This window comes from Pinus tabuliformis, chromosome 4_2 (assembly GCF_031772625.1).
Source record: "Pinus tabuliformis cultivar Carrire ecotype Pingquan chromosome 4_2, CPIR1, whole genome shotgun sequence".
Classification (NCBI taxonomy): Eukaryota; Viridiplantae; Streptophyta; class Pinopsida; order Pinales; family Pinaceae; genus Pinus; species Pinus tabuliformis.
In genome coordinates this window covers 392,420,293-392,440,310 of record NC_142304.1, presented here as the reverse complement: position 1 = coordinate 392,440,310, position 20,018 = coordinate 392,420,293, and the positions used below count along the sequence as shown (strand labels likewise).

At 35.5% G+C, this 20,018-nt stretch overlaps 2 protein-coding genes across 2 annotated transcripts; both read left to right on the top strand.

Annotated features, from left to right (window-relative positions):
* The first annotated feature begins 3,702 nt into the window (after positions 1–3,702).
* Positions 3,703–5,024, top strand: LOC149169611 (NAC transcription factor 47-like). Its single transcript, XM_089427131.1, has 2 exons — positions 3,703–3,960; positions 4,173–5,024. Exons 1-2 carry the CDS (start codon positions 3,780–3,782, stop codon positions 4,496–4,498), a joined length of 507 nt encoding a protein of 168 aa, XP_089283257.1. The 5' UTR covers positions 3,703–3,779; the 3' UTR covers positions 4,499–5,024.
* A 7,883-nt stretch (positions 5,025–12,907) lies between these two features.
* Positions 12,908–19,735, top strand: LOC149169610 (NAC transcription factor NAM-B1-like). The gene is made up of 2 exons (XM_089428751.1): positions 12,908–13,072; positions 19,295–19,735. Exons 1-2 carry the CDS (start codon positions 12,962–12,964, stop codon positions 19,478–19,480), a joined length of 297 nt encoding a protein of 98 aa, XP_089284877.1. The 5' UTR covers positions 12,908–12,961; the 3' UTR covers positions 19,481–19,735.
* Positions 19,736–20,018: the final 283 nt, after the last annotated feature.

Here is a 20,018-nt window from a genome sequence, read left to right as displayed (position 1 = left end):
TTGGAATGTGGCATGAGGGTGATTGGATGAAAGAAAGATTTGGTTCAGCGCAATCTATGGTTAGGTGGTACATGAAATTCCCAGGCTTGGTTGACTTTTGCATGTGTTAATAAGATATATTTTCCTCTTTTGTTCCATGTGTAAATGTACTTGTTATTATGTGGTTTTAATTGGCTATTCTATCATTGTTAATATGTTGGTTACACACATTGTTTATGACAAACTTGAGTTATGACTCTCATCTTGTTTTGTTTTGTAAATTAAATGTTAACGAATGTATGACCTAATAGATGATAATACAACTATTGTGAGATGGCATCATACTTTCTTGACGATCCTCAAATAAGTATGAAGTTGCTATGCTCAGATGCGTGTATATGGCATGTAGATTACATGTTCATTATGTGTTTGACGAAATTTCTATCATGGCTAGGCCTTGTCAAGTTATTTCCTTGTTCAAGTTTTGCATCAGAGGCCTTGTCATCTTTTTATTTATCATTTTTGAGATTCTCATCATGTTCTGGGCAAAGGCCTAAGTTTCGGCCCTGAAAAAGTGTCTCAGAATCTGGGGTCACTGGCACAGAACTGCCTGAAAAAGGTTGAAGTGGCATGGATGCCTTGTTGTGGGAGCGACTGGAGGGTCTCATTCACATGTAGGGCTTGTCATGGGTGCAAATAGGGGTCTTGTTCAGTCAGAAAGTAGGTTAAATCATGGGTTTCACACATGGAGTGGATGGTTAGCCCCTGGGGGCCCTATAGCTTCTGAGGAAGGTCAGTTTGGTTTTGGCTTGTCGATTCCACTTCCTTAATTGTACTTGGGGAGTTGAATCATATCATAGTAACTCTTCGTCACATGTTTACCCCGGTGGACCGGTTAGCTTGGGTGAATGTTGGAGGAGGGTGTGACATGGTGCATCTAGTAAAAATAAGGGTTCTTTATTGGCAATATTTTTTGGAGGGGAGGGGAGTTTCCACAAAAGGAATTTGGGAGGCCTTTATTAACATCTACTAAAATTAGAGATATTCTTTAATATCTCCTAAATGCAAGTGCTATGTCATAGGTTGTCTAAGTGGAGGTCATGTGGTAAAACCCTAGCCTTTGAATGGATTTAGGCACCTTTGTCACATTACCACCTTTGTGTGCACTGACTAACACAAATGGACAAAAGAAAATGTTAATGGGTAAAAGAGTTGATTTTGGTGCCCTCAAAAAAAGGTAAGGCACATCATAGACATGTTGGGTGCCCTTGCTTAGATTGGGTGCACTAAAGATCTTGGAAACTTGCATTGGTTGAATAAAACAAAAAAAATTCCTAGAGATGGAATGCCTAAAAGAAAGTAGCACAAATGATCTAATCTGGAGGGATACATTAAACGTGATGGAAAAAGTGGCTAAGAAGAACTCACTATCTTATAAATTCCTTAACTCGAATGGGTGCACTTAGTTGGGTGAACTTGGATAGACTAACATTGGCTGGGCACACTTGGATGCACCTTTTTAGGCGTGTTTTCACACACCTTATCAGATGCAGTTCTTGGCACACTTGGACATGGGTGCACCTTTGGAAGAGTAGGAAAAACACTAATGATGTCGCATCGTTTCAAGTAAATTTCAATGGATGATTCATAATGGCACCATTGAATTGAATATGGGGGCACTTGGATCCAATTTAGAGATCAAGGGGCTTGATAGTGAAAGGAAAGGCTCATATCAAAAAGAGGATGCCTCAAAATTTCTAGGAAATTCAATAAATTATTCAGAAAGTGTAAAAGAGATTTGCGACAGTGCTAAAGGTTGGCATGGTAGTGAAAATTGCATTGGTTAAGTGAAAAGGAGAAGAAGACAATACTTGTAGCAGCTAGATTGATGGTTTCTTTAGTGATTGGATTGAAAGTTCTTCAAGGTAATCATGTATTTTATAATTCTTGTATGTCAATAATTTGTAAGTAGTTGATCATTATTCTCTATTGTACATTGTAACAGGTAAATGCCCACCTTGGGTGCCACTCATACATGTGTGATATGGGCTCTTTACATTTTTGGATGTTAGTGTTCCTTGTAATACATTGTGTTGGCTAAGTATTGCTAGGATATTTTAAGGCCATGGTGCCTATCATTGAATGAACTTGGTTAAGTGGAACTTAGTTGCATTCGACAAATTGTAATTGGTAGCTTATGGTGAAAGTATGGTAAGATCTTAGACTATGCATGCTCTACTTGTATGATTTAATTTAAAACTAATTTTAGGTTTTGAAGTGAGACCTAAAATTGTTTTTAATTAGTTAAAAGCTTATTTTCAAGTATATGGCACAAAATAAAGTGTACCTCTTATAAACTATTTTAAATTGTGTGATTTAAAAAAAAATAAAGGTCATAATATTTAGAAATAACAATAAATAATGCCATGGTTCACAAGGAGATCACAAATTTTTCTGGAAAACAATGGAAATTTACTCAAGTTTTTTAAAAATATGGTAGAAATTTTTGGAAATCGAGGTTAGAAATTTTTGGGATTTTGGGTTCCTCAGAAGTTCTTGATGGTGTTAAATCCAATTTCACTATAAAAAAAGATGATTAAAACATTCCCCGGATTAGATTTCTTGAATTTTTTTTTACTAGATTCTGATTTCTGCAAACATAAACTTATAACTTAATTATAATAAATTTTACTACTTAAAATAAAAAATTGAAATAACATGTTACTTTAAAATTTTAATATCAATTTCAAATTTTCATAAAACAATTTAGTTTAAATATTTCATAACTACTGCGATGAGTAAAGATATTTCATACTTGTAATTAAGTTCAAGCTAAAATATTTTTATTAGACAATTTCAAATTTTCCAAAAACAATTTAATTTCGATGTTTCAAATCTATTTTAACGAGTAAAGCTAAGATATTTTGTACCATTTAGTTTAGATGGTTCATGCCTACTATAGTGAGTGAAGTTAAGATATTTTGCATTTATAATTAAGGTAAAGCAAAGATATTTTTATCACTGCATTATCTTTCAAAATTAAATAAATAATAAAATAAATTTAAAAATTGAAATAGTTAGATAAGTTTAAAATTTGAAAGAGTGAGATAAGGAAATAACAGAATAGCGAGTTCTTTTGGACTTGAAGTGGACTTAGAGTATTACGTAAGAAACAAGTTAACCTTCCAAAGCTTAAAAGAATCTAACAATAGTGAAACCTGCTGCCTAATAATCCCAGATGCCCTGGTTTTCTTTTGAATGTAAATTGATGTTTTATAAACAAAATAAGATTAGATCACAAAAATAATCCGTAAATATACACCAAAATAATTCCAAAAAATAAAAATAAGTTGGGCTAGATGGCCGAGGAATCTTCATCAACACGTTGCAGTGGTGGGCGTGTCAATTTGTTTGGTCCACAACATCGTCGCGCTCTGCACACCGCATATTTCTCTCTTCGCCCGACAATGGATTCCCCTCCACATTTTCAATCACGTGCGTCTGAGGGTCGCATGGCTTTCTCCCTTCGCCTGCCGATGGATTTCTGTCCACATTTCCGAGCACGTTCCCTGTTGAATGTTTGCAAGATTTCTTGGGCGCCACGTTGCTGTTAACGTCAGAACATGTGTCAATGCGTGAGAAAACAGGTAGGTGCCCTAGCTGCGAGTGCTGTGATTTGACAGGTTTGGAAGAATGCAGAGGGCGGCAACCATAAAAGGAGACACACTTCCGCTCTCGAATTTCAAACACGTCTCTACGATCGCTTGCTTGCTTGCTCAGCAAGAAATCAATCGTTGACGATGGAGGGAGTGGCATTCCAGCAGCATTCGGTGCCAGAACTGCTTGTAGGCTTCAGATTTCATCCCACCGATGAGGAACTCATCACCCATTACCTGGAGAAGAAGGTATCCTCCTCCCCTCTGCCTGCCCCAATTATTGCAGACATTGATCCCTACCAACACGACCCCTGGGATTTGCCCGGTGAGTTTTCATTCCTCCAAGTTCACTTGGGTATGCCTAGTATTTTTATTTTCTGTTACAGTCGGTCATATAGTGAGATACTTTCTCACCATATATTTTTTTTCCTATTTTAGATTGAATCATTTTTCAAACTTTAAATTTTCAACAATTTCTTGTTGCAAATTTTGATTTCGAATCACTATCGTAGTTCATCTGTATTCACTGTGTTTCAGCAAAGGCATTTTTCGGAGAGAACGAATGGTATTTTTTCAGTCCGAGGAACCGGGAATATCTCAGCGGAGCGCGGCCAAACAGAGCCGCAGGCTCTGGCTACTGGAAATCCGCGGGATCAGACATACCCATTGTTAATGAGTCGGGAAGCACGTCGCCGAGAAAAGTGGGCGTGAAGAAATCACTGGTGTTTTACAAAGGAAAGGCTGCTGAGGGCGTGATGACCAACTGGATCATGCACGAATACTGCCTCGCCCAAACCCTGCCAACCAAGAGAAAGGGATCTGTGCCCGTGAGAATTCTTCAAGCTGACATTTTCCCATATTAATACAAAATAGTATTAGCCTGCATTAATATTAATATTACAGTATTAACTTATTTTCTTAATCCAAATTATAGCACTTTTTTTTTCATGTGGTTCGAGCACCCTGGTCAGTGACTGATCGAAATTTGGGCGATAGCTGGGCTAAATCGCCCCTCAGCCTACTGCAAGACCTGACCCCAAGGGCTTGGGTGGATTCAACCCTGTGACCTCCCAGATGGCGGGGCACGGTTTTTGATCAAATAAACTAACCCTTATGACTTCCAAATTATAGCACCTAGTATTCAATAATATTAATATTAAAATATAGATTTTAAAAATATTTTGAAGTCCAACAAATTATGCAATTTTTTATTGAACTCTTCTAATATATTAGAAATATTTTCAAAATCCAAATAAATTCTATCTAAAATAAGATTTCTAGTATTCTCAAAATCCAAACAAATTCTATCTAAAATAAGATTTCCCATGCCCTTTCCCATATCCCATTTACAAAGTGGATTTTCTGTTTTAAGTTAGTGAAAATATAACTTTAAATATGGAGTATCATGATTTTTTATCCTATCCCTTTTTGTTTTTTCTTTTCCCAATATAACTTAAAATATTTAGGTATCATGATTCTTTATCCTAAATATTTAGGTATCATGATTCTCTATCCTATCCCTTTCTGTTTTTTCTTTGATTCTTTATCCTATCCCTTTCTGTTTTTTCTTTTCCAAATCTAGATTAATAATAATAGGGTTCATGATTCTTTATCCTATCCCCTTCTGTTTTTTCTTTTCCAAATCTTGGTTCAATAATAAGTGTATTATAATTATTTAATAAAATCATATTTTTTTTCCTATTCCATTTTTTTATTAATGATTTTGCTATTTAGCATGCCTCAAATTATAAAGCTTTCTCTGCCATGTTGGTTAATTTAGTGTTATATAATAGATGTCTAGTTATATAATTATGTTTTAAATTAAGTAAATATTTGTTTTTATATGGTAGAGAATCAGGTAAATATATTGGAAATGATGATATGATAGAGTGTACTGTATCTGACTTGGAGAATATGATCTAGTGTTTTTTTGAAATGTAATTTTTAAATATTTGTTTTTATTTTTCTGATTTTGAAAATATAATTTATAAATTTATTTAAATTAAATTTGTTAAAAAAATTTAATCGAAGATTTGTTTCTTAATTTATAAAACAGAATAAAAAAAATTATTTTTTAATTTATAATTATTTTCTGGACAATAAAAAGTTTTCCATTTTTTTCAAATTTTAGAATGTTCTAGAAATTATAAAATATTAATGAAGATTTCCAGAATATTTTGGAATCTGCAATCCAAATGGTATTTGGTATTTGGAGTTGTTTTTTAATTTAGCCTATACCTAGAGTATTCCAGAAACCTATAAAACATAAGCTATTTTCAAAATGACAATCAATTTCATAATCAAAGGTGTGAGAATTTATAAATATTTTCCAGACAATAAAAACCTTTTCATTTTTTAATTTATAGTGGTTTACAAGTTAACTTTGACATTCCCACATTTGAGGGCCAGATAGATGCAGACGTTGTAGATAAATGGGTAAATCTACTAGAAGGGTATTTTTCTATTCATGATTTTTCTAGACAAGAAAAGATTACTTTCACTCTTCTCAAAGCACCCCCCCTCCCACGTCAAGGACTGGTGGGAAACCTACTGCGAGCAAAAGGATGAAAGTATGACCTCACTGTTTTCAACGAAACCCACTTGGAATTCATTTCGGGATGCCATCAAGGAGCAATACTACCCTGTTGGAAGCTATGAGGAAAAATACATAAAGTGGACCACGCTACAACAGGGAAGGGACCAAGATGTGCCGGAGTTTACCAATATTTTTCATACCCTTCACACAAAGTTGGGTACCAAGGATATTGAGCAAAATTTGGTACTCAAATCTGCAGCTTCCTACACATGTACATACAAGACGAGATGGAGTTCCAGGACATCTCCCCGCTCGACACAACGTACTGATACACTGTCAAGATCAAGCAAAAGTTTAAATAGAAGAATCGAGACTTTGGATCTGTGAATCCCAAGCAAGGGAAAGGTGCCCCCAAACCACAGAACAAAGGACAAAGCCAAGGCGGGGTGGCCCATGACAACCCGCCAAAGCCGCAAGTAAAGAACAACACTGTGAAGCCGAAGAAGGACACGAGAAAGTGGTGTGAGTTCCATAATAGCTCCACTCATAATACAAGTGAGTGTCGGGCCAAGCAGTCACTAGTGGCCAAGCAAAAGGCTTCGGAATCAGATACATGTTCAGACTCCAACTTAGAACCTGACAAGGGGACTGATAAAGGGAATTAGATTATTGATACGAAGTCCAATGCCACCGTTGCCAACACGAATATCCAGAAGGAGGAACCCCAAGATCTAGAGGAGGAGGAGTGCCTCTTCCACTCCCAGATGTGGGTAAGGGGTTCCTCGCTATAGTTCATTATCGATAGTGGGAGCCAAAAGAACCTCATTTCGGCAGAGGTCGTGGAGCAGCTAGGCTTACCGACCACAGCACATCCCCAACCGTACACCATCGGGTGGCTTCACCAAGGACAAAATCTTTGTGTGAGCCAGCAGTGTCATCTTCCTTACAACATCAAGCCCTTCACGGATGAATTATGTGACGTTGCTCCCCTTGATGTTTGTGATATATTATTAGGCCAACCATACTTGTGGAAGCGACTTGCTGTGTATGAATCAAGGCCTCGTGTTGTTATTGTTACTTTGGGAAATAAGTTGTAAAAGATACCGGAGGTGGCACCGCCTATCGCCATCTCTTTGGTTACTGCAAAACAATGCAGTAAGCTCATTTCCAAAACCGGTAAATTTGTTTTCCTGATGATACACCCTTGGGGAAAGAAGAAGACGATGGCCACAACATCCAGACAGGGCCCCTCTGCATGACAACTACAAATGGACAAGGTCATGGAGGAGTATGAGCACATATTCACCTCCCCTGCAAGGCTTCCTCTACACTGTCAGGTCAAGCACTCGATCGATTTGATCCCAAGTGCATTGCTGCCAAATGGACGAATCTATCGGGCACTGAACAAGATCACTATCTAGAATAGGTACCCGATCCCACAGATTGATGACCTTCTGGACCAACTGAAGGGGGCAAAGTATTTCAGCAAGATCAACTTAAAGTCAGGATATCACCATGTACCAATCAAACCCTCCGATGTGTGGAAGACTGCCTTCAAAGCCAAGGAGGGCCTTTTTGAATGGTTGGTTATGCCTTTCGGGTTGAAAAATGCTCTTGCAACCTTCATGAGGCTGATGGATGACATCTTACAGCCATTCACCAACTCATTTTTAGTGGTATACTTGGATGACATTCTGATCTTCAGAGAGAGTTGGGAAGAGCACCTCCACCACATCCAACAGGTTCTCCAAACACTGCGGCAACACAAGCTATATGCCAATTTGGAGAAATGCAGTTTTGGCATGACTCAAGTTTAGTATCTAGGATACATTATTGATGAACAGGGGTGTATGTGGATCCAACCAAGATCCAAGTCATTCAGGATTGGCCATCTCCAACCACTCTGACAGAGCTCCATAGCTTTCTGAGTCTTTTCCAATTTCTACCATAGATTCGTGTTGGGATTTTCTCATATCACTTGGCCCTTGAGTCAAGTCAACAAGGGAGGAGCGAAAGCAAAATTCTTTTGATCTGAATCTCAAAGAAGGCATTCACAAAGTTGAAACATCGCCTCTGCTCGGCACCAGTGCTTGCATTACCAGACTTGCAACAACCATTTGAGATCGAGACAGATGCCTCTAACTATGCTATTGGGCTTACTCAACACGAGCATCCAGTGGCATATCATAGTGAGACACTTTCAGACATAGTCCACAAGTATCCCACTTATGACAAAGAGATGTATTCCATTGTGCAGGCCTGCCGACAATGGAAGCATTACATTTTGGGGAAGGAAACGGTCATCCACATAGACCACCGACCCCTGCAGTTCATACAAATGCAAGGGAAGTTGCAGAATGATTGCCATCAGAAGTGGTCCACATACCTGCAACAATTCCATTTGAATATCAAGTATAAGAAGGGCAACACCAATAATGTTGCAGATTGCCTCATTCGACCACCGACCATGGCGTTAACCACCATGCTCAACCCTTGTGGGAATGAGACTTATGATTGACCACTTCTCTACAAAAGCAACCCAGAATTTGACCACACATACCAGACACTCTTGGAGGGTCAGCATGTTCCAGATTTTCACCTCCAGGATGCCCTGTTATGCCTTGGGTCACCTTTGTATTCCTTCAAGCGAGCATGCCAAGATGATTTGGGAAGCACAATACAGTCGGGCTGCTAGGAATTTTGGGGTCAAGAAAATGGTGGCAGTACCGCAGAAGTATTTCTATTGGCTGAAACTTCGACAGGATGTCGGGAAGTACATTAGATCCTGCACTACCTATGCCATTGCCAAACCCAAACCCACCATCAAGAAGCAAGGCCTCTATACTCTGCCGCCTACCCCTAGTCAACCTTGGGAATCCATCTCCATGGATTACATGTCGAGCCTTCTTTCTATTAAGCATGGAAACGACTGTGTTTTTGTAGTCGTCGACAGGTTCTCGAAGATGGCCCTTATGGTGGCCTGCAAGAAGAATATCACAACATAAGCCACTACTAAACTCTTCTTTGAACAAGTGTGGGTACACTTTGGGATCCCATAATCTATCATCTCAGATCAGGAAAACAGGTTTCTCAGTATGTTTTGGTCTAGTCTTTGGTCGATGCTGGACACCAAAGTCACTAAGTCCACCACAACCTTCCATCCCCAAACTGATGGCCAGACAGAGTTTGTCAATAGGATGATCGTACACATTCTGTGCATGTACAACTCAAAGCATCCACGCACATGGGATGAGAGTCTCCCCCATGTACAGCATAGCTATAACCAGGCTCTCCACAACTCGACTGACCATAACCCTTTTCAGGTGGGCTTGGGATTCCATCCACTATGTCCCATTGATGTGGCCATGCCATTTGTAGCTACTCGAGTAGATTCCACTCATGTCCAGTCCGAAATGGATAAGGCAAATAGCTTCATTGAGCACATCCAACATATCCGCCAGCAGGTCCATGACATTCTAGAGAAATCAAATGCCAAGTACAAGCAGCGACATGATCAACATCAGGTGCCACACAAGTTTTAGGTGGGCAACAAATGCTGGTTGCATTTGCAAAAGAAACACCTTACCGGAGCCTATCAGAACTCGGACCACTTTGATATGGTCCTTACACCATTACCAAGGTTATGGGATACAATGCATTTGAGCTCAGCATTCCCCCATTACTTGGCCCGCATCCAGTGTTCAACGTGGATCGCCTTCTGCCATACTTTCCACCATTACTAGACACATCCGACATTACAGAACAACTCACACCAATAGAGTTAATCCAAATTGCATGGAATAAGTGCAACTGATCGGATCATGGACACGCAAATCAAGCACACTCGCCAGCAGAAGATCCAACTGTATTGAGTTGTCAAAGCAGGCCAACTCCTTCACTAGGGAAAGTGGCTCACCAGGGACCAAGTTCAATAGAAGTTTCCTCATCTCATGGAGGAACTTAACACAATGGGGACCATTGCTTCCTAAGGGGGGAGGAATGATCCATGTGGATATTGGTGGCAACCCACCAACTCCACTTGGACCCCCACCATTGTTTCTTTCAGTTTTTCAGTTTCCTTAATTGTAGCACAGTTTATTATTTTTAGCATTTTTTCGGGTCCTAAACTTCCAAAGTCGTTTTGAGGCCCTAAATGATGTTTTTTTGGCAATCTACCACCAACGACTCTTTAAAAAAATTATCTTTTTAGTCGTAGTCCTCGAAGAGATATTTCCAACGGGGTATCATGCACATCAAACGGAGATAATATGACCAAGTCGCGACCCTGGGAAGTTGGCTGTCCAACTAACCCCAACAAGGCCCATAAACTTTTGGTGTTACATCTCCTCGGGTTAGGGTTTTGGTTGTTTAGGGTTTGCTCTTATTTTTCAATAATAAATAGGCCCTTGAGCCTCATTGTAAGGCAGTTCAGAGGCATGTAGTCGCGACATCTCTTCTCAGGGTTAAGCTACCATCACCAGAGCTAGTTTATTTCCATTTCTATTACTATGCATATTTCAGTATTTTATATTAATGAAATGAAGTATTATTTCTGTTGCAACTCTGTATTTATGGTTATACCTGTAATTTGTTGTGTTCCTATTTAAATCTAGATCATTGAAGTTTGTGATCTCTGCAGCCAGAGAGACATCTTGGGCCGACGTATCCATCCAAGTTGTCCGACTAGTGGTAGCCGAAACACCAAGCCTGGGAGGGAGAAGGGGCAAGAGGGGAAACATGATAAGGAGGAAGGGGAGGGGAATGGCCCTCAGCAAGAAGCCATGAAGGTGTAGCACGGGGAGCGCAGCAGGGGAAGCACAACAATTTTGAAAACTATTATAAGTAATTTTGATGATAATAAAGAAAATTGAATTCTTTTCAAAATATCATTTAAGTTGAAACTAATTTTAGGTGTTGAAGTGAGACTTAAAATTGTTTTTTATTAGTTAAGAGCTCTTTTTTATTTTTTTTACGTTGAAATTACTTTTAGGTGTTGAAGTAAGACTTAAAATTGTTTTTAATTAATTAAGAGCTCATTTTCAAGTATAATAAGGATATACATCTTATAAATTACTAATAAATTATTTTGAATAAAAAAGATAAATAAACTTAAATTTATAAATAACATTAAATTATAGCTATCCTCTCCACAAACCTATAACTTAATTATAATAAATTTTACCAATAAAAATTTGAAATAATACATAGCTTTTAAAGTTTAAATGTCTATTCTTATTGGGGTAGTCTAACTTGAGTGCTTTTTTGCTTTGAAAATCATGGAAATTCAAGCAATATTTTGATAAATTCACCACTTTCAAACTTCAAGATTTCTAGTATCCAAAAGTTTTTGATGGTGTTGAATCCATTTCCATCATCAAAAACATGATTTAAACAATGTTAAACACTGTTTTCACAAGATTTGTTGAATTTTTTTGAGTCACTTTTGACCGCCACCTCTATAAACAACTCCATTTTTATTACACAATTTCAAATTTTCATAAAACAATTTAATTTAGTTATTTCATACTTACTGTAATGAGTAAAGCTAAGATATTTCATACTACTAATTGTAATGAGTAAAGCTAAGATATTTCATACTACTAATTAAGATAAAGCTAAGATATTTTTATCAATATTTCTTCTTTATTAAAGCGTTTCAAAATTTCATAAAACAATTTCGTTTAGATATTTCAAAACTACACTAATGAGTAAAGCTGGGATATTTCATACTTCTAAGTAAGGTAAATCTTAGATATTTTAATTAAGGTAAAGCTAAAATATTTTTATTACCGCTCTCCAAAATTAAATAAATAATAAAATAAGTTTATGACTTAAAATAGTTAGACAAGGGAATAACGGAATGAAGAGTTGTTTTTGGATTAGAGTATATTTTAAAAGTATTTTTACTTTGTTAAGAACTTGCTGGACGTAATCTAAAAGTATATGGTAAGAGTGAAAGTCATTCATTTTATGGATTTTCAAAATAATAAAATAAATTTAAAACTTAAAATAGTTAGATAAGGGAATAACTGAATGAAGAGTTGTTTTTGGATTAGAGTATATTTTAAAAGTATTTTTACTTTGTTAAGAACTTGCTGGACGTAATCTAAAAGTATATGGTAAGAGTGAAAGTCATTTATTTTATGGATTTTCAAAAGATAATTCCAAATAATCTAATTTTTCTTTTTCTTAAATAACAATAATAATTCAAAAGATAATTTTAAATAATCTAATTTTTCTTTTTCTTAAATAACAATAATAATAAGTCCGTCTATATTTTCAATTACAACCAATAATAATTATCCCGTGATTAGTTTGACATTGAATTATGATAAAGCGAAAAAAATATAATAAAGATAAGATTGAATCACACTAATAATTCGTAAATATATACCAATATAATTCAAAAAAAATATAAAAAAGTTGGGCAAGATGGCCGAGGAATCGTCATCCACACATTGCAGTGGTGGGCGTGTCAATTTGTTTGGTCCACAACATCGTCGCGCTCTGACAACCGCATATTTCTCTCTTCGCCCGACAATGGATTCCCCTCCACATTTCCAATCACATGAATCTGAGAGTCTCATGGCTTTCTTGGGCGCCACGTTAATGTTCACGTCAGACCACGTGTCAATGCGCGAGAGAACCAGTGGGCGCCCTAGCTGCGAGTGCTGTGATTGACAGATTTGGACGAATCCGGGGGGCGGCAACCATAAAATGCGAAACACTTCCCTCCCCAATTTCAAACACGTCTCTCCGATCGCTTGCTTCCTCAGCAAGCAATCAATCGATGACGATGGAGGGAGTGGCATTCCAGCACCAGGCGGTGCCAGAGCTACTTGTAGGCTTCAGATTTCATCACATCGACGAGGAACTCATCACCCATTACCTGCAGAAAAAGGTATCCTCCTCCCCTCTGCCTGCCTCAATTATAGCAGACGTTGATCCGTGCCAACACGATCCCTGGGATTTGCCCGGCCAGTTTTTATTCCTCCATTAAACCTCACTTCACTTGGCTATGCCTAATACTTTTATTTTCTGTTACAATCCGTGAAATATACTTTTATTTTCTGTTACAGTCCGTGATAATTTCAGATTATTTCTGTTACAGTCCGTGATAATTTCAGATTTTAAACTTCTGCTAACAATTTCTTGTTGCAAATTGATTTCCCGATCCATGGCATTCATAAATGTTTAATGTTTAATTAACATTTTGAACCCACCACTGTAATTCATCTGTGTCTCACCGAAAGCATTTTTCGGGGAGAACGAATGGTATTTTTTGCAGTTGGAGGGACCGGGAATATCCCAGCGGAGCGCGGCCAAACAGAGCCGCAGGCTCTGGCTACTGGAAATCCACGGGATCAGACATACCCATTGTTAGTACGTCAGGAAGCTCGTCGCCGAGAAAAGTGGGCGTGAAGAAATCGGTGGTGTTTTACAAAGGAAAGGCCTCTGAGGGCGTGATGACCAACTGGATCATGCACGAATACTGCCTCGCCCCAACTCTGCCAACCCAGAAAAACGGAAAAACGGATCTGCGCCCGTGAGAATTCTTCAATTTGATATTCTCACATCTTATTAGATAGTTTTTCTGAACTTTTTTTAAATACAAATTAGAATTAGCATCAATTAATATTAAAGTATGAATTCATTCTCTCTGCATATATCTTCATCCTTACTTTCGCAAAGTTGATTTTCTATATTTAAGTTAGTGAAAATATAGAGGTATCATAATTCTTTATCACGTTACACATTTTTTCCTTTCCTCAATTGCAGATGCACTTAAGATTTTTTTTTAATTCTAATTCCTTTTTTGTTCCAATGTTTTACACGAGATTTAACATTTTAATGGGAATCGACTGATGGTTTAATAAGTCTGGTTTATAATTTGAAGCAATATTGAAAAGCTTCCTCATCCATGATGTTTAACTTAGTCTTATATGTTAGATGCCTATTTATAATCATAATTTGATGCTTTTATAGACATAATCATGCTTTAATCATGCTTTGAACATGGTAAGTAAATGCTTAGTTCAAATACTTGCTTTACTTGCTTTAAATCATGTAAATACCTGTTTTTATATGATTATGACTTGAAAATGGTAAATACTTGGTTCTAACCCTCATATCATATAGTATTGATAAAGTAGGGGAAGGTGTATAAGTAAATACTTGTTTTATGAAGATGATATGATAGTGTATTATATATGATTTTGAAATTATTATGTAGTAATAATTTGATATTTTAATTAATATAATAATTTGAGTTAGTATAAACAATGATACAATATAGTGTATTGTTTAATAATTTGAGATAGTATAATTAATATAATAATTTGAGATAGTATAATCAATGATATAATAGAGTGTATTGTTTAATAATCTGAGATAGTATAATCAATGATACAATAGAGTGTATAGTTTTTTAGAATTTATAAATATTTTTATTTTTAATCAATATAATAATTTGAGATAGTATAATCAATGATACAATAGAGTATATTGTTTTTTAGAATTTATAATTTTTTTCAATTTTTTTAAAATAAAATATTTTTTATTCTAAAAAAGAGTTTTATGTAATTCCAAATAGGAATTTAAAATATATATATATATATTAGAATATTTTTTATTCTTAAAAAGAGTTTTATGTAATTCAATAATAAGAGTGTGTTGGTTAATTTATTATTCTAAAAAAGAGTTTTATGTAATTCAATAATGAGGGTGTGTTTGTTAATTTATGGTGTTTGTTAATTTATAGTTTTTTTTTCACGACAATGAAAAGATTGTTTTATGTAATTCCATAATCAGGATAAAAAATATTGTTTTATGTAATTCTATGACAAGAAAAGATTTCCATTAAACTTAAAAAAGAGTTTTAGGTAATTCCATAATCAGGGTGTATTTGTTAATTTATAGTTTTTTTCCACGACAAGAAATAGATTGTTTTATGTAATTCCATAATCCGGGTGAAAAAGATTGTTTTATGTAATTCCATAATCAGAATGTGCTTGTTAATTTATAATTTTGTTTTACTACGAGTACTTTTTTTTAGTTAAAATTTCCATTAAACTAAATTTTTTTTTATGTAATTCCATAATTAAGGTGTATTTGTTAATTTATAGTTTTTTTCAAGATAAGAAAAAAACTTCTATTAAACTTTTTTACTTTTTAAAGTAATTTAAGCCATTACAAATTCTGTATTTTATTTTGAAAATGGAACTCATAAATACTTTTCAATTTTTTTTAAGAAGTGATTTTTTTATTTTAAAAAAGAGTTACTTTCATTAAACTTTTATTTTTAAAGTAATTGGAGCCATTACAATATATTTTTTTTTTTTGAAAATATAACTTATAAATACTTTTTGATTTCGAACTTGTCCTTTCCATGACTCTGAAAATATAACTCAGAAATACTTTTTGATTTCGAACTTGTCTTTTCCATGACTCTGAATCTGGAGACGCTCTTCAAACCAATCGTATACTTTATTGAGATAGGTAAAATGAAATTCCCCCTCTGAAAACTGTATGTGAAAATTTCCCTTCATCATAATCAAGGTGTGTTTTTTTTAAATAGAACAATTTTTTTTTATTCAAAAAAATTACGTAATTTCATAATCAAAATGTATTTGTTAATTTATAATTTTTTTCACGACAAAAAAAGATTTTCATTAACTTTTTCCATTAAACTTTTTTCTTTAATTTAAAGTAATTCGAGTCATTATAGAAGCTTTTAGTCTCTGTTTGAAGTAATTAGAGCCATTGCAAATTCAAGAATATTATAGAAACTTTAAACAGCGCTTTTAGTCTCTGTTTAAAGTAATTAGAGCCATTGCAAATTCAAGAATATTATAGAAACTTTAAACAGCGCCATTGCAAATTCTAGAATATTTGAGAAGATTATAGAAGCTTTTCCTCCCTGTTTAGAGCCCTTGCAAATTCTGGAATATCTGTGTATATTTCCAGGATAATCAAAATTTGCGATCCGGTTAAATTGGCTTTTAAAATTGTGTTTTAATTTAAAGTGCATCAAGTCATTCAAAGATCTAGAATATTCTAGAATTTCTTTTTATTCTTTTGGAACTAGAACCACGAGCAGCCACAATGTTGGATGGAAGGTGGACACACTGTGCCCACCAGTGTTATATTTGATGTTGAAAAAACTGAGTGTATTGTTTCTGATTTTGAAGATATAACTTTTTTTTTTTTTCAGAGAGAAAATCAACATGTATATTATATTAAGGAAATATAATGAGCTGTTACATGAAAGGCCATATATACCAGCCGACTGTTCCTGATGAAGAGGTCCAGAGGACCATACCAAAAATCAAAACATGTTCACAATAGCCATCGAAAATTAAGGAGAGATTACACCAATGAGTAGAAATCCACATAGATCATAAGCAAAACTGATGAGCAGAAAAACATATCAATCCGAAGCAACCAGAGCAGAAATGTAAACCAGCACAGAATCAATTGAAGCCTTTGACTCCTGGAAAATGCGGGCATTTCTCCACTTCCAAAGGAACCAACAGGTGAGGATAAACATCGATCTCCAAACTGGACGTTGGTCGCTCCACCACTTGAATGTGTCCTGTACAGAGGAGAAAACTTGATGAGGAAAACCATAAGTTAAGGAGAGTTCATACCAGATTTGGGCCGATGCCGGACATTGAAAAAACATGTGGATATTTGTTTCGGGCGCTTGACAGCACATGGCACATCTACCAGGACCCATCCAACCTTTTCTTTGCAGGACCTCCCATGTGAGGTTCCTATTGGAAAAAACCAACCAGGAAAATAAAATTGCCTTGAGCGGGCATGTAGCTTTCCAGAGCTTTGAAGGAAAGATGGGCATAGGAAGCGGCGGAAGAATTGACGAGGCAGCTGCATACAAATCTTTTACAGAGACAGGCTGAGAGGAGTGCGGCTTCGACCATACCAAATCATCGATGATCCCTGACTGTTTAATACCTTTATCATCAAAACTCTTTACCGCGGATACCCATAGATGACACAGAGAGGGAGGCATACTGAGTTCCTCTGCATCCTTCCAAGTTGGCGTCGATGAGGACCATGACTGAATCAGTTTGTTCCATGTGAATAGACCCCGTGAGTGCAGGAAGGAAACAAGTTCGGGAGAGAGAGAATCTTCCAACCCAAGAACGGTGGGTTCCAAACCGATAAGGATACTGGAGCCCGTATTGATGCGCCATCTAAGGAAATCGAAGAAGAGCTCCTGAATCTTTCTGAAGCCGAGCCATATAGCAGATCCCCTTGAAGAGCCCAGTGACTTCCTCCTGTACCAGTATACCACAGGCCTACCTTTCAGGTATTTTTGATTGATAATGGAGCTCCATTTGCCCACACCGAAGATACCACGATGAAGAGAATTACAGAGGAGGGCCTTGCCGAAAGATCTCATATGTAACAGTCCCCATCCACCAGACCTCTTTGATCTAGAGATAGAATCCATCTTTACTAAGTGAATCTTGGAAAGATGAGATCTGCCACCCCATAGAAAATTAGCAGATAAAGAAACCATTTTGTTGATAATAGAAGAAGGAAGATAATAAAGGTGAGCCCAATATACCGCAAGCTGAGATAGGACAGACTGAACTAGGATAAATCTGCCACCTAAAGATAAAAATCGCATCTCCCACCTTGAAATTTTTTTGTAAAATCGGTCAATCAACCATGTCCAATCCTGTTTGCGATTCCCCTTCGGCTTGAGGAAAAAGCCCAAATACTTAAAGCCGTCTTTGATTAGAGCCAGATTGATACCAAATAAAGCTGCAATCCATTGAGCTAATTCCTCATTTGTGTCGTTATGATATAACATAGATTTGGCTCTGTTAATGATAAGGCCCGATGCCGATTGAAACTTTTGAAATATTTCATTGAGGCATGTCCAGCTTGATTTGCAGAGCATAGCAAATATAAGAATACCATCGACAAACAAGTTATGTGACAGAAAAATATTCTTACACATCTTGATAGGAGCGCATCGATTGTGGCTTTGTTTATCTGAGTACTGAGAGCATTCATGACCAAAATAAAGAAAAGAGGAGAGAGCGGACAGCCTTGGCGAAGTCCTTCTCAATATAACTTACAATCACTGTTAAATTTATTTTTAATATTTTATAAAAAGAAATTTTTGAAATTTCATAATTAAAAGTGTGTTTTTTAATTTATAAATTTTTAATGAACAATAAAAAGTTTTTTATTAAATATTTTTGTTTGAAGTAATTTGAGCCATTTATTTATGTCAATTTAACAATAAAAATCTTTTTATTAAACATTTTTGTTTAAAGTAATTTGAGCCATTCTAAATTATAGAAACTTTTTATTTATTTTTAAAGTAATTTAAAATATTACTCTCTATTTTTAGAATATATGGAAATCTGCAATCCAGTTGCAAGCTATGCTTTAATTTAAAGAAAATTAAGCCATTACAGAATTTTGAATATTTTAGAATGTTAGATGGAACTGTATGATGCTATAATTAGGATTATGTTGAATGGAAGAATAATATGATTTTGGGACAGTTTAGTTTCCCCAAACGTAGCTCTCATTCTCAATTCCTCTTATGAGATTTGAATCTATGACCTGGTAAAGACTAAACCCCACACAAACCATTTGGTCTACACTATATGGGTTATTGTTTTAAAAATTTATAGAACTTGCAATCACTGTTTTTTTTTGTAAACTTGATAGATCTTTGCAAGTTACATCCACATATGAATAGTTAAAGGGCCTCAACTTGCCCAAAAGAAAATCTTAATCTATCTAGCAACTTACTTTTCTCCCTTAACAAAATAGAATCTACTAAAACTTGCAATCTCTTTTAAAGTAAAACTGTATTTGAAATAAAAATTTTAGTTTAATTGTGCTTAAATGCATTATATAAGAAAATTAATCCATTACAAATTCCAAAATATTTTGGTTAAATAAATAAAGATATAAATAGTAGATTTCTTAAATGTTCAATTAAATTCAGATTCTAGAATATTTGAATTATCAAGAAAATAAATTTTCATGAACTAGAAGTTTCTAGAATATTCTAAAATCTAACTTAAATTATGGTTTTCGAGTAATTAATTTGCACTCTCCTCTGTTTCAGTTGGACGATTGGGTTTTGTGCCGAATATACGAGAAAGTGAGTGATTCTCCCGGGGTGGTCTTGTGCCTACCGCTGGAGGCCCCGTCGCCGTCAGCTATTGGAGGAAATGTCTGGTCGTCATACGAGTATTGGCCTTTTTCTGATAAAAACCCATCGGGAACTGTGATTTTAAGGTTTTATAGTTGACTCGGAAGTTCAGAATTGCTAATTGTATCACGGAGGATTTACCCGATTTTCAGGGTGCTGACTTTTGATTTGATTTGAGCGTAGAATCCACACGTAATTCATTGAGTAATTACACTTATTATGCATGAAGACCTACCCAGGACCTTATTAGGGCATAGAGCTTAAGATTACTCTTAGTAACTTGTACTCATGCTCTTGAAAATAGGAAATGAGTTTATTGATGTTCAGAAGGATTTAATCTTGATTTCCATTTAATTTCGAATATCGCTTCCGTATAAATGTTTAACATATTAAAAAAAAATCATTTTAATTTGGTTCAGAGGTGTAATAAAAATTACAATGTATCATTAAAAAAAAAATTGAACATATTGAAAAATAAATTTCAATTATATTTTTTCTCACTTTCTTTCTAAATTTATACTTTTTTTTCCCTTTTTAACTTTAACTCAATTTTATAGAGATCTTTTCGCAATAACTAACCATAAATTAAATTTAGATTTTTTGAATGTAGGTTTCCACACTTGTGAGTTATAGTACA